General features: G+C 43.4%; 1 protein-coding gene across 1 annotated transcript in view; it reads right to left on the reverse strand.

Annotated features, from left to right (window-relative positions):
- The window catches only part of GLRA1 (glycine receptor alpha 1), a 108,062-nt gene that overhangs the window by 66,074 nt on the left and 26,404 nt on the right, over nucleotides 1–15,584 (reverse strand). Inside the window, exon 5 of the mRNA XM_020283736.2 lies at nucleotides 7,181–7,363. Coding sequence (XP_020139325.2) covers nucleotides 7,181–7,363 — 183 coding nt within the window. The remainder of the gene's footprint in view (nucleotides 1–7,180; nucleotides 7,364–15,584) is intronic.

The following is a 15,584-nucleotide window of genomic DNA, read 5'->3' on the forward strand; positions in this document are numbered from 1 at the left end:
TCTAGAGACTGAAAGAGGCAGGAATGCAGGAAATAGTGGATGTGGGCTGTACTTCAAATCTTGGCTAGTTTATTATATTCAGTTGCAGGCCCTGCATTTTAAGAGGGACATTAACAGGCTGGAGCAGATCCAGAAAGGAACAACTGGGCTGGTAAACAAACTTGAAATTGACCTGTAAGGAATAATTACAGACTCTGTGGGTGTTTGGCTCAGAGAAGTCTCAGGCAGAAGGGATCAGCCTGTTGGGCTATTGTGAGAATAGGGACTCAACTTGATAAAATAATGTTCTTGAGTATTTACTTTTAGGTTATTAAGTATGAAATGTCCGTTTCCCTTAAGTGCTAAGTTTCACAGTTGATTCTCTGACATTTCACTTTGACACTTCTTTTTCTTTTTTTTTATTGTGAAGGTAGATCCTCATTCTTTCCAATGCATGTTTTGGCTTGTGATTATCTTCCAATTTTTTTTTTTTTACAGCAATTTTTGCGAAATCATGGATAAGTAAAAAATTTGCGTTGTTTTTGAATATGAGTTCCCTCCTGGAACCATTGCAGCACAGACAGCTCAAGATATTAACAAAATGTTTGGGAAGGATGTGGATAATGAACACGCAATGGTTCGAGAAGTTCCATTCTGGTGATTTTAATCTTGAAAATGAGCCACATGGGCGACCTGAGACCAAGGTGGATCACGATGAGCTGAAAGCTTTAGTGGAAGCGAATCCTTCTCAACCTATGTGTGAATCAGCAGCAAGGTTTGCATTACTAGTCCAACAATGTTGGATCATTTGAAACAAGCAGGCAGTGTAAAGAAGCTGGATAGGTGGGTACCGTGTGAATTAAATGAGCATCCGAAGAGAAACTGTCTCAAAGCTTGCCTTCCTCTGCCGTCACGACATAAAGGCGAACCATTTCTGCCATGTATTGTTATGTGTGATGAAAAATAGATTCTTTTTGACAATTGCAAGCATTCGGCACAATGGTTGGATAAAGACAAAGTGCAGGAAACGCTATCCAAAACTGAATATTTATCAAAAAAAGCTAATAGTGTCTGGTGGTCCAGCTCTGGTATTGTCCACTACAGCTTCGTGAAACCTGGTCAACTGATTACAGTGGATGTCTACTGCAACCAGTTGGGTGAATCAATGAGGATGCTTGAGATTAAGCAGCTGACATTGGTCAATAGAGACAGGCCAATCATCTTGCAAGACCACATGTTGCAAAAAACAATGATGTTCAAACTACAGAAGCTGGACTTGTAAACTCTCTCTCATCCACCGTATTCACCAGACCTTGCACCAACTGACTAACACTTCTTCCAGGCTTTGGACCACTTCTCGCAAGGAAAAATATTCAGATTCTCAGCAAGCTGTGGAAAACCCCTTTGGCGATTTCATCGCCACTCCCTCTGCAGGCTTCATCACTGCTGGCATAAGCAAGCTACCATTAAGATGGCAAAACTGTGTGGATAGTTTAAGCGAATATTTTGATTAATTGTACTGCTTCTTGTTTGAGATATAATAAACTAAACTTTTGATTTGAAATTGGATGTTTCATATTTGATGACCTAAATATTTTCCAGGCACTGAGCTGCAAATATTATGTATTTTCTCTCCTCCAAAACATTTCGTTAGGTATGCATTTGTGTTTCTTTTTTATAGATACTTGGAAGAAGAAGGAACTTGGTTCAAAGTTACATGGCTAGTAGGTGGCAGGGTAGGAATGGAAACAGATCTTTCTAATTTGATACTTTGGGTACCTTCTACAGCCCACTGACTTGTTCCAAGTGACCAGGGAAGGTAAGTAGGACTTTCAGTGAGGGAGGCAGCTGCCTGATGCACGTGAGGAAAGATTATCTTGACCATTAGAGCTACCCAACAGTGGAAGATTCTGCCTAAGTACATGGTGAGTCTCTTGTTACCGGAAATGTTCAAGTAGAGGCTGAACTTTTACTCAGTAGTGTGCTGTAAAGATGACAGCTGATAAGAGGGTAGGAACTGTGACTTTACTACTTACTTGTGTGTTCTTGAAAGTGGCTTAACCTCTTTGAGTCTCAGTTTCTTCATTTGTAGACTGGGAATATTGTCTAATTTTAGAATTATTGGGAAGATTTAAAGAAACACAGGTAAGTTGCTTAGCCAAGAAATTGGTATACAAAAATTGCCCTTTATATATTAAGTGAACAATTATCTAAGATCTTTCTATCTGCATCTGTGGCTTTTTTTTTTTTTAATATGGTGACAGTATCTAATCACTTCTTTATTGGGATCAATTTTAAATTTAGAGCGGTCACCTCTGGAGTGAGTATTCTACCTCACTTCTGCCAGGGCAGAGACCTGCTAGTTTCTTTCTCTTCAGGCAGGCAACAAGTTGGACTTTAAAACGGGGCAGTGGAACCAACAATTGGAAGGATATTTACAATGAATTGTTAAGCAAAAGAATAGATATTATTGGGAGATAGATTAGAACCATGCCACCCTGTTGTTCAAATATCAGTTGGGTTTGAAGAGCCCACAGTTTGCTCAGTGCTGTGCCATGAAGATGAAGGGATGTTCGATCAATTGGAGGCACTGTCTTTGTCTTCAAGGGTCTCAAGGCCTGGGATGGCTCAGACAACTGTGAAAAGATTAGCTGATAGGACTCAGTGTCATTCTGCATTAAATCTTTTGGTTTGGATTCCAGCCCCCAGGCAGTTAACGGAAGGGATGCTCAGAGGCAGGGACCTGGAGAAGATGACCTGGGAAGATCTACTGGCCTGGTATTTTTTTCCTTTTAATGGTTCCCAGGATTCTTTCTAGTAGGCGCAATGCGGTAATGTTGTAGTCGTGGCTCCCATGGGCACATTCTCTATTCCCATTTCTCCAGGACATCTCTGAGAACCTGGGAATATGCTGATCATTACTGTCCATCTTCAGGCCCAGAGGAGAAGGAGGAGGAGGAAGAAGAGGAGAATGGGTGCAGGAAGGGGGAGGGAGTACACCTGTGAGGACCCTCCCAGCAGCCCTCCTTCCTGGGCTTCGAGAAAAAGGCAGTATTCTGCCTCATCCCAGGGCTCTGTGCAGCCCCCGATCTGCAGACATCAGCCCAGGCTTCTACCAGCATCAGCCATGGGTCCCACTAGCAGGAAGCATGGAGTTGGCTGCCTGGGGAGAAAGCTTTTATTGTTGGGATCTTTGACATGATCCCAACAATCCTCCTTCTCCTTCAACAAGATAAGTAGATTCCAGTTGCTTTGGAAAAATGCCTTCCTTTCTTTTTTGCCCTCGTTTCCTCCTCCTTTCATCCTTCCTCCTTAGCCTCTGCTCCTTCCCTCCTACATCCTTTCCCCTTCTCATTCCTCTACCTTCCTCCTTGTCCTTCATATGTTTCTGAGTCCTAGAGTGATGGAGTTGAGGGAGAACTTAAAAGTCATCTGGTATAGTCAACTCACCCATTCTACAGAGGAGAAGACTCTGGTCCAGAGGGCAAAAGGGACTCACGCAATGAGTTCTTGGCTGAACCCTAAGTAGACCTGAGTTGAGTGCTTTTCCTTCTTTGTTACTCTGCTCATCTCCCCCTTTCTCTTTCTTTCGTTGTTATTTTGTTAATTTCTATTTTATTTCTTGCCCAATATTCTTTCTTATTCTCTTTAGTCTCTTCATAAACCCCATAGTGATGGATGGAAAAGAAATCAGGACTTTGGGTAGCAGAACTGAGGGGCAAATGTGTGTCACTTGTTCCTTGCCTCCTTTTTCTCGCCGGGAAGGACTGTGATCTGGGGTGAGACCTTCAGTTTTCTTCCTCAGAGACTCTTGTCTACTCCCTCCACCCTGTTCTACTGCATCTCTGGAGGGGTTTGTACAATGTCTTTCTTCATATGAAGACTTTGTACTTGGATTGGCCAAGTGCCCTAAAGGGGTTCCAGGTTGGTAATATCATTGCCTTTGTCTCTTCGTCTACGAAATGGGGATGATAATAGCACTTACTTCATAGGGTTGCTATAAAGATTAAGTAGTTAATACATATAGGGCTTTTAGAAAACATCCTGGCATATAGTAGTTTCTAAATATATGTTATTTGCTATGATTATTATTTTTTTCCTACTTGCACTGCTTTCTTGCTAATATTGTTGGTTATAAGTATTATTATTTAGAGAAGTGTTTGTCTATAAGGGAAAGGGTTGAGAGTCACAAATAACGTCCTAACATAAGGAAGGAATAGAACACTATGAGTATAGCTCAAATAGATACTTGTTGGCAAATTGGACAGTGGGTGACCTGATCTCAGCTGTGTTCTGCCTGCTGAATGTGTCCACTTTTTACCCAGATGTGCCATATTTCCTCCAACTATCTGACTTTACATTGCAGCCCATGTCCATGCCTCACCCTGAGAAGCTATTTGGAACTTAAAGGTAAAGTTAAGCCTTGCTCAGATATGACCCAGTTTCATAGATTCCTTCTGTAATTTCCATTTTCTCCAATGACAGTGTCTAAGCTAGAATGACAGAGCACAGTATTCTCCAAACCAAACTCCCTTGCATGTCATATCATGTGTTTTGACCAATCGATGTACTGTTATTATTTATTTTTAATTGGATTTTTTTTATCTGAAACATTATCAATGTTATAATGGAACTGGTAAATTCTGGTACCTGGTAAAGTAAAATTCATGATGACTAAAATAAAAGAAAATTATCTTGTATGATTGCAATGCATCTCTCACGCTACCAGTGGAACACTTACTAGATTTTAGGGAAAGTGGCCATGGTAATGAGAGACTTGGTGCTCTTAGTCCTTGTCTGCACTGGACATTAATTAACCGTCAACTTTGGGCAAGTCCTTCTCCTTCTGGCCTCAGTTGCACCCCCCCCCCCCCAGGGACTGAAAGAATTGGGCCAGATGATTCTTTCCATCTCTAACTTTTTGTTGTTGTTGTTATGAGCAGGAGGATTTTATGAAATTACACACTGGTAGGGCTCTAGTTGCTCTGACGAGAATATGTCCCATCTATCACTTTGTCCTCAAAACCCAAATCTATAATAAAACTCTAGCCTTCCATTTTCCAATGACATTTTACTTCCAGCACAATGACTTCAGTGGGGAAAGCAACTTCTATTTGCGCAAGAAATTCCTCTAAATACACCAAATGGTTTAAGCCTCTAGGCTGGTTTTTACTTAGAGAAAACACCATCAACTCAGCACTGGTCTGGATCTCTCCAAATGCCTTTTTCCCCTACCTGGTACAGGTTGCCTTTCATTAAGTTGGGCTCCAGGTTTGATTGTACACCCATGCTCTCTGATAGCCCCTTATGTGGAAAATGTATTTTTCAGCCTTCAAAAGTAATACATATTTTTGTGAAACATTCAAGCATTACAGAAATATTTAATGCAGGAAATAAAAGTCCCCCATAGTCTCATTCTCAAGAGGTAATAACTATGAACAGTTTTGGGCCCATTTCTCTAGACAGGTTTTTTCCCATGTGAGAACATTAATACATATTTAAAAATAAAAATGGGGTCCTACTATACAGACTGTTTTGCTACTTGCCTTTTTTTCTCCTCTTGCATTTAATCATTCATCCTGGTCATTTTTTTTACTTTTCTGCATGGAATGAGGTCATCTACTGATGGCACTTACTGGCCGTGTGACTTTGGATGAATCATTGCTCCTCTTGGGGTTTTTGTCCTCACCTGTAAAATGAATAGCCTTTTCCAGCCTGCCCATCTCGCTTATGATAGAAGGCTGATAACAGGTGTGTATGAAAGTGTAGGCACCCTAGGGGTGGACTCAAGTGGGCCATTATTTATCCCATTATCCTGTTTTATTGAGTTTCTAGCACTTTCCAGGTCCTGACATTTTATAGTTTCCCAATTTGTTTGTTTGTACCCCCCTCCAGAAGTTAAGCTGCATGAGAGCAGGAAGCAGGACTCTTCGTCTGTGTACATATCCCCAGAACTTAGAACAATTGCTGTGAATGGTAGGAATTAATAAATATTTTTTGGATGATGAGCAAATTACCCACTTTTAGCTGGGCTTCTAATTGATAGAAGGTCCACTGGGAGGGAATGGGGCAGCGCAGACTGGGCTGAGCCTAGTTAATAGGGTGGCGGATGGCTGGCCCAACCAGCGGGCTCGAGTGCAACACCCTTTGGCTTGCCTATTCTGCAAGTCTCTCTCCTTTGCCTGCGCCACTCTCTTGGCACTCTTTGCCACCTGGTGAATGAGTCATTCTTTGTGGCCCAGTTTTATTGCTCTGAGTCCTGGGAAATTTTCTTCTGTTTTATACTGTCTCCCCACCTCCAGACAGTTAGTCAGACTTTTTAATGCTCCTATACCACTTTGTGCTTATCTCACTTTACTTGTAGTAATAATGGTTTTCCTGCTTTGTGCAATTGCTGCTATGTGCCGTAGCTAAGTGCTAACATAACACTCCACCTGACTTCTCCCATTTGATATTTATGGTAATCTGTCAGAAAGGGGTAATTATTGTTCCAGTTTCACAGATGAGGAAAATCAAGGCTTAGGAATCTTTAAAAACAATCTTGCTCCAAAGCATACACCTAGAAAGTGGTATAAAACGATTCCAAAATATATCAGATTGATCCCTAAGCTACTGTTTTTAACTGCTGGGCCCTTTATAAGCAAACTTAATTTAAGAATTAATAATGATGCAGTAATATCTGGGAGTCCAATCTCATTTTAGGCATGAAAAAAACTGAGACCAGTTCCAAAGTCAGAGTAGAGCTCATAGGGGGAGGAAAATCTTGCTCTAATCCCTAGGCTGTCCGATTCTGAGGCAGCATGGGGCAGTCCATCTTTTACTTAGCCTTGTCACCCTCTTTTTCAGGAGATGTAGCTTTTTATATGTTCCAAGGCAGATTCAGTGACTTCCTTCGAGCCTGCTGTCTCTGGGCATGAGGAAGAGCTGGTTGGTGTGCCTTTCAGGCGGAAATGAGGTAGGGTTTTTACGAGATTTGTGGAGGGGACGGAACAGCGTGAGTTAACTTACGGAGGTGAGACTTATGGCCATATTACATGGACAGTGAGAAATCCGTTTGGGGTTGGAATTCGATTTGTGTGAAGTAAAGGAGCTGGAAATAGAGTTGGGGGCGTGCATATGGCAAGCTGAGGGTTTTGTGCCACACTGAAACCTGGCATTCTCACAGCGAGGCGGCAGGGCTGCAGAAACGAGCGGGACGGACCTGTGTGCACGCTGACGAGGTATTGCCGAGTGATCAACGGGAAGTTGCGGAACATGGTGTTCAGAATAATCCCGTTTTTGTAAAACAGAAGCAGACGACTACCGTAGCACAGCGGTTCAAGGGGCTCTGAAGCCAGACCGCTTCGGTCCCATTCCAGCACTGCCACCTCCAAGCTGGGAGACCCTAGGAAAATTATTTAACCTCATCCGTCACTTCGCCTGTACAATGGGATGAATGATAGCATACGCTTTGTAGAATTGTTCTGAGGACTGCATGGGTTAATACATACTCGGTTCTTGCAAAAGGTGACAGGCACAGAGTAAGCACTCGTGCATTTGTTGTTATGTGATAAAGATCATTTGGAAGGAGGAATATCAAACTGTTAAGTGACCTGCCCTAGGAGTAAGATTCCTGTGTATTTTAGTTTTAAACATATCTCACCATGTTTAATATTTTACAACAAAGATTTACAATGTAAAAAAAAATAAAGGAAAAAGAAAAAACAACAGACCAGCAGATCTATTTCAAAAGTTGATATTAGGTGATGTTCTATTGTGTTCTAGCAACAGGCCTGCCGGGGGAGGTGTCTCTGCTGTCATCTGGAGGGCTGTTGGAAACAGGGGTCCGAGACCACCTTGTCTGGGCTGCCCACGGGCCACACCAGGAGTGACCTGATGGTTATAAGGGGGTGGGTCCAGTCCTTGCTTCAGCCCCCCATTCAGCTCCCCCATCCCTGCCCCCCACACTGCAGCGAATGGCCTGGGTGTGGTTTCCTGGTCTGGAGATGTTCTGAGAAGCCCTTGGGGTCTGCGTCGTGGGGAGCGGCAAATCTGCAGCTTTTTGGGGGGACCCCCAGTGCCGGAGGCTGCGCGCCCCTCCAACCTTCCATGCGGAAGATGAGGAAGCCTAGAGTTACTCAGTCTCTGGCATGTTGGGGGGTTAGAGGGCGTGGCTGAGAAGGCCTTTGGTCTGAGTACAAGGGACCAACATTTAAAAAAATTCTGTTCTTGGGCCAGAGATTATGCTGCCCTTCCAACCTGACCTCCCAACTCAGAAATTCTCTCCCATATTCCTAGATCGCTCTTTCACCTGAATGATTTTGGTCACTCACAGGGCAGGTGGGACAAAGAAGGAAGGATGATCTGTGGCAAACTGTGTCTAGCCTCTGACAGAGCTACAGCCATGCACCTTTGTGATGGGGGTGAAAGTTAGTGCCATTTCCCTCCTGCGTGAAGCATGGAGATGGAAAACTCTTATCTATTTATAGATGCGCGCTCACTTTATTACCATCCAGAACCACCTGCAAGACATTATCTCGATTATCTGAAGAGGCACATTTGTCTCTTTCGTCTCTCATCCAGTTCAGTCTCCTCCCTCCTCCTCCCTGGTTCATTCTTGGAGCAACAATGGCAGTGTAAGGGTTAAAGCAATGAGTTCTGCAGTCACACCCAACTTGGAATCCTGGCTGTGCCTCTCACTAGTTGCCTTACTTTGGGCAAGTTACACAACCTCTTTGTGCCTCAGTTTTGTCACCTGTAAAATGGGAATATAGCAGTACTTGCATCTTAGGATTTTTGTGGGCATTATGGGGCAGAGGATGTCATTATCCTTAAACCTAGCATTCAATAACTGCTAATGATTATTATGAACGAGGCGTTGTGGTCAAGGCTGAGATGGGTATCACGAGGGAGGCAGAAGGCAAGGCTTAGGAAGAAAGGGATATGTCTGCAGTATCTGCATGTGCTCTGTGCCCCAGCAATCCCATTTCTTTTTCTTGTTATCTGCCTGGAGAAATGCCACAGGTGTTCACAAAAATGTAGGTACACTGTGCTTATTGCAGCACTGATTGCAGTGGAAAAATTAGAAACAAGTGTTAAGTGCCCATCCATAGGGGATGTCTAGAAAACAATGGGGCGTCCATAACAAGATGCTCTGCTGTGCTTAGAAGAATGAGGTGGGACTGTGTGCCTCCACAGGTAAGGCTTCCCAAGAAATGTTGCTATGTGAACAAAACAAATTATAAAATTGTATGGGCAATATGATTCCATGAAATGACAGTATGTGTATTCCAATAGTTACACACACACAAGTGTATGTGCGCATGTTTATGTATATATATAAAGTAATCAAGAAGGATAAGAGCTGGAAGGGACCTGGAGGTCATTGTCAGAGGGGATTGGGGGCTTAAGTCTAGTGTTAGAATTTCTTAAAAAGAATGTATGCACATATTGTACAATTGAACATGATCAGGGACAAAGAAATGCCTATCTAGCCAAGAATAGGAAGAATATGGCCCCGTCAAACCAAAGGCCTGATGAGAAACCCCCAGCCTTTCTTTTCTAGGCTTCTTTCTGCCCCTGTGGCCCACTAGCAGAGGGGGAGAGAGGGCTGTTACTCCAACACCTCCAACAATAGCCCACAGGGGCTGCAGCTTAACAGGAATGAAGGAGTGTTGTGTTGTGAGCTAGGAGCAAGGAGATCTGCATTTGAATCCTGGCTTCACTCTGAGATTGACAGCATGGTTACCTGCTGTTACCAAGAGGCTTTCCCTCTCCAAGCTTCAGTTTTGTGAGCTCTAAAATGGGGGTACTAACCACTGTCCTGTAACTAATCTCTAAAGGGATTGGGCAGCCCGTATGAGATCTTGGCTGTGAAACACTATAAACCGTAGAGTACTTTTTTAAAGAGAGTGCTGCAAATCTGCCTGGCAGCCAGGGTTGCAGTGGCTTGCCGCATTCCCCTGGAGCTGGGGAGTGGTGCAGAACTGAGCACACGGCGATAAACATGCAGCTCTCAAAAGGCTGAAGATCATAGCAGCGACTTTATTTGGGGTATAAAATACTAACATGCTTTGCGGGGAGGCTGACAGGTCAAAGGGACAGAGAAGAAGGAAGGACATAGTCCTGAGGTCAGACAGATGGTAGAATGGGGCAGCAGCCTTTGCACATCTGCAAGTCCTAAGCAAGCCCCTAGTTATGCGAGGTTGGTAGTACAATGGGCCCAGGAGACTGGTGAGTGAGATCGTCTTTGGAGAAAGAAACCACAGGTTCCCTCTATCTGACTATCTTGATTCACCTCCTTTATCAATCTGAACAGATGCAGATTGCTTGTCCTGGGGCCCCTGGGGGCCAGGATTCAAGCCCCTTCTTGGGTGTCCCCTGTCTCCATCCAGCATCACACAGCCAGAGTTCCCTGCTGCATGGATGAGAGCTGTTGGTGCACTAGGACTTCAGGGACCAGGCTACCAGTTTGGGGATTGGGAAGTGCAAGTGTAGTAACGTTTATGAGGGAGGACAGAGTGTGAGAGGATGGAAGGAAGGACAGTGCAATGGCAGAGTCGGGTCATATGAACTCTATAGATGACATGAGGGGCAGTAAGTTTGGGGAATGTGCAGACTGTGTACAGCTTTGGGAACTCTGTCACTCTATAACCTTGAGGAAGTTGCTTATCCTCTTCACATCTGCAAAGTAAAAGGGTTTCTCCATCAGAATGATTTAGAGCCCTGCTAATCAAACTTTTGGTCCAAGGAGCAATGACATCAGAATCACCTGGGGGGGTGGTGTGTGTGTTAGAAATGCAGATTCTCAGGCCCATCCCAGACCTCCTGAATCAGAAACTGCATCTTAATGAGGTCCTTGGGCAAGTCCTTTTTGAGGTACAATCGACATCCAAAAAATTGTACATATTTAATATGTTCAACTTGATGAGTTTGTAGATAAATATACACCCATGAAATCATTGCCACAATCTATGCCATAAACCTATCCATCAGCCCCCAAAGTTTCTTCCTGTTATTATTTAATAACAATATTTATTCTTATTGTAATAAGAATATTTAATATAAGATCTACCCTCTTAGCAAAATTTTGAAAATCTGTCTTTTTGACAAGCCCCTCCTAGCTAGGTTTGAGAACTGTTGAATTCTAGAGCTGCTAAGAGCCCTTCTTATCCCAAGATTCCATGATTCCGTTGCCACTTAAGACACTAGGAAGGAAGCATGATTCTGGGGGCGAGGGGGTGAACGGGTGGGGAGTTGAGGATGCACTTGTGAGGAAGAAAGCAGAGTCTTGTTCTCTAGGTGGGTTGTGAGGCAAGAGAGGGCGCTGCCTGGGAGCTGCTGCCCATTTCACCGCTGGGATTAATGATTGTGGGCAGCTCCCTGTTAAGATGGTAAACTAATTTAGCAACGGGCACTGAAAAACAGCTGAATTCAAAGGCAGAGTGGTAATCTAATTGCACTGAATTAGCCTCGGGAGACTTGGACAATATCAACTTCAGAAAACCACAAAGGGACCCTTTATAAGGAGTTTCAAAAGCTCCGGGGCCTCGGCACCCCTCATAGGGCTTGCGTTACAAAGCACAGGCACTGTGTGGATAAGCCCCTCTCTCTAGCATCTCAGGCCATTGTTCCCTTCTAATGTGTTTTCTGAATGAGTTTGCCTGCTAGCTCCCTGGTGTTTTCAGTTGTGCGTTAGGCTTAACAGGGAGTTCGTTCAGAGGAGGCGGCTGAGTTCAAGGCTGAGCGGCCATCAGTCCTGTGAGCACCATCCGTGCCTGTGGCCTTGTCTGTGGACATGGGCTTTTTCTGGTAGGTTCTTCTGTCTTATTCTGTGGCCCTTCTCATTTCTTAAAACCAGGCTCTTACATAACCAAGGTGATTTCCCCTTAATAATTCTTTGTCGCATAGTGTGTGTGTGTGTGTGTGTGTTCATTGTCCAACTTATTCGCTATCTAATCCATTTTTAAGAAAGAAAAGATCCCAGGAGTTGTGTTCATGGCATGATTTGGGGAGCTTACAAAGATCAGATGGCAATTTGGGGATCGGGAAAGGAGGGAATATAGAATTGTGAAGGTTTGTCTCTGACCTGCATTTCATTTACTCTTCTGTAGCAAATTACACACCTCGTTCTACAGAATAAGCTTGCATTTCTTCTACATCCCTCCTGGGAGGTGGATTTCCAGCCTCTACTTGCACACCTCCACTGGCAGGGACCATCTCTACCACTAAGGAAGCCCGTTGGCACCATTTCACAGAGCTGCCAGAAAGTTCTTGATTTACATTGAGTCAGAATTTGTGTTTGTGCATTAAAAAAAACAAAAAAAACAACAAAACTGCCAGTTATTTTGATTCTTCTCTTGGAGCTATATATAGAATAAATCAAATCTAATGTTTCCCAATATGGGGTCCCTGGGTATCTGGGAGGTTCATGAAATAGTAATGAGGACTCAGAATCCACTTTAAACATTTCAAAGACTCTAACAAATTGCATATTTACATCTGACAAGGCTCTGTGGACTAACTAAAAAGCATCACTTGTCTTTACTTTTGTTTTTTCTTAGGTCAGCTCAGTGTGGCAACATTGCTTATCCCATGATATTCAATATTTCTGGCAGTTATGTAGGCCTTCAATTAATAAAGATGGGAAAAATATATTAATGATGAATGGGGTTTGGTAAACAATTTTTTAAAAACAGACTTTATGAGGGAAAAAAAAAAGACCAAATAGAATCACTGATAAAAAGTATGGAAATATTTGGTCTTTCTTATGCCATGTTTCATATCTATCAGGATAGTGATCAGGCATCATGTTTTCTCATCATACTAAGAATTTCTTGGAGGAAATTGACATATTTATAGGATCTGTCAATAATCGCGTTCAGGTTGGGGTAACTTTCGAAAGAGAAAAGTTGCTTTGTGAGTTCCTCAATTCTTTTGTGTCTATTTCTTGTAATAGCTGAGATATGCTGCAGTAGCCATAACCAAACTATGCTATCATGGAAGAGATTGGGAGAAGGCAATCCTGAACTGGCACAGCTCAAAATGATTTTAGAGAGTGATTGGCTGAGTCCCTTCATTTTACAGCTGGAGAAAGTGAGGGCCAAGAAAGGTCACAGGACTCTCTCAAGGTCATGTCACTAGCTAAATTTTGGATCCCGGGTCTTCTGCCTTTTGGACCCAAGACCACTTTGTCTAAAGCATGCTTTAAAACCTGCAGAATAGCATCACGATGGCCAGGCAGGGAGACAATGCTGTCTTATCTTAAAAATCATGCTGGCTTCTGCCAGCTGGACGAAGGAAATAAAGTTGATGACGCCCACATAGATGTGACGCTGTCGCAGGATGTGCACACAGGCTGCCTGGAGGGGAGCTATGTGGACCTTCTGAAGGAAAAAAAAGATTTTTAATCTACCTTTAAAGGGAGTAGTGTTTCCCCTTTCTGCAAGGACAGGGCTGTGGCATCTGCCCCTGCAGAGTGCTTAGTTTTGGACTGGACACACATAAGCACATGATAAACAAGTGAAGAAATGAAGACAGAGTCGTCAGAGAAGCTAATTCATCCTGAGCCATTGTGGGCATGTATGGGCCCCTGTCTTTGACAAAGATCTTATCAGAGGCTGAAGAAAATTTAGAAGAGTCGGATTCAGTCATCTGAGTCGATTGGTGAGAAAACTGAGTCCCCACGAGGGGAAGAGACTCGTCATGGCCATGGCGGTGGGACAGAAGTAGGGCTGAGTATAGAAGCAGCGTTCACAAATCATAGCCCAACTTCTCTTTCTACTGTACCACGTGGTTGCAACCTCTTTCATAATGTGGTCTCAAATAAAAATTTCCTAAATATCCTCTGAGAGGTCATTTCCAGTTTTGCAAATGTGCGTAAGTTAGATGCTGATTCATAACTCCATTTAACGACCTAGGGTTCCTATTCAAACTCTCCCTCAGGAACAAAAACATGACATTTTCTTTTTTCTCTCTCAAGGTTCCTAAGCCTGAAAAAGGGGTGGACCGATTGACATTTTGATTGGCCCTAATGCAAAATTGCCCAAGTGGCTTTTTTTCTTAGGAAAAAGTCCTTGGCCCATTTTAGAAGCTCCTAGACACTTTCTGCAGGGCCTAAAATGCAGCAGGTAAGATTTGAGGTGGACTACAGCTATGCCACTGGGAGGAAAAGACCAAGGTGGCCATCTGCCCCACTTGACAAGTTTGGAGACCAGGAAGCCAGAGGAGCCACAGCAAGGAAAAGCTAATGCACCTTTCAACTGGATGGTTTCTTAGGATAGAGATATGAAACAATGTATTTGTCATGCTCCTTTTGATCCTAGTGTGGGTAGAAACATCTTCCCTTCAAGGTTTTGATGACCTTTCTTAGCAATGGAGTGGCATATTCAGTACAAAACCCTGTGCAAGGAAGCATCTACTTGGATGAAAGATGGAAGTGGCACATAAGAAAAACTGATCATTTTGGGGGAAAACATGCATGGATTAGATCTGGTTTATCTCCCTGCCTTTATTCCCTTTTCAAGCACAAACGAGGCTCTTTTTTATTTTATTGGGGTACTTTTTGTGTTTCATTATGGGTATTTTCTCAAGGAAGCTAGACTTTTCTCATTACAATCAAAGCAGCTGATTAAAAATTTGGTCATTCTGTACTGTGGCTTGAAACTTTGGGGAATGTTGTCTGTTTCCCCCACCCCTGGATGGATATTTGGCAATGTATGGAGACATTTTTTCATTGTCATGATGGCAGGGAGGGAGTGTTGCTGGTATCTTGGATGTTGCTAAGCATCCTACAATGTACAGGATGGGCCCCATGACAAAGAATTAGCCAGCTCAAAATGTCAACAGTGTGGGGCTTAACAAACATGGTTATATACCATAGGTATAGGGTTTTGAGTTACTCAGAAGGCAAGAGAATTTGGGGGGTCATACTGGGCCCATCCCAGCCAGAAGCCTCTGTAAAGGCTCTCAATATCAAAGTCAAGTTCCTTTTGGCTTGAAAGAAGTGTGCTTCCACCATAAAAAACAAACAAACAAACAAAAAACGTTTCCCATTTTATTTTTGACAAGTCTGGTTCTAAGGCCCCAAGCCTGATTGAAAACAAGACAAAATTTAGGTTACTGAATCCTAGAATGTCACTTATGGGATTTCAGAACCTCAGGCTTTTAAAATATCAGAGTAGGAACTTCAGCCAAATCTCCTCATCTTACTCAAGGGGATGCAGCTGATGAGCACTGCAATGCTCCTTGTCTCCCGGGACCTCACGTCTTCCTTTGCGAGGCCTCAATGCCTCCTCTGTTTTGGCACCATATGAGATTTCTGCCTCGCTCACTTTGATTGTTGTTTTGTTGGTTGTGCTGTCGTTCTTGCCATTTTGCTGGTTGCGTGCTGATGCAGCAGCATGTTTGTTATGGAGAATGTTTCCTAGCCCCCAGATTTCCCCAACAAAGTGAGCAGCCAGCATCATTTAATCTAAGGAGTACCTGGGTGCCTGAGATGATGGGATTGGCTCATTCCAACACAGTGCCTGTCCCTTGTGGGAGAAGGGGTCATTCATATAGAACCTGCTAGGGAGCTGCCAGCCTCCATTTACCCCCACATACATTCTAACAAGCCCCCCAGATTT

Source organism: Microcebus murinus, chromosome 21 (genome assembly GCF_040939455.1).
Source record: "Microcebus murinus isolate Inina chromosome 21, M.murinus_Inina_mat1.0, whole genome shotgun sequence".
In the NCBI taxonomy this organism is placed as follows: domain Eukaryota; kingdom Metazoa; phylum Chordata; class Mammalia; order Primates; family Cheirogaleidae; genus Microcebus; species Microcebus murinus.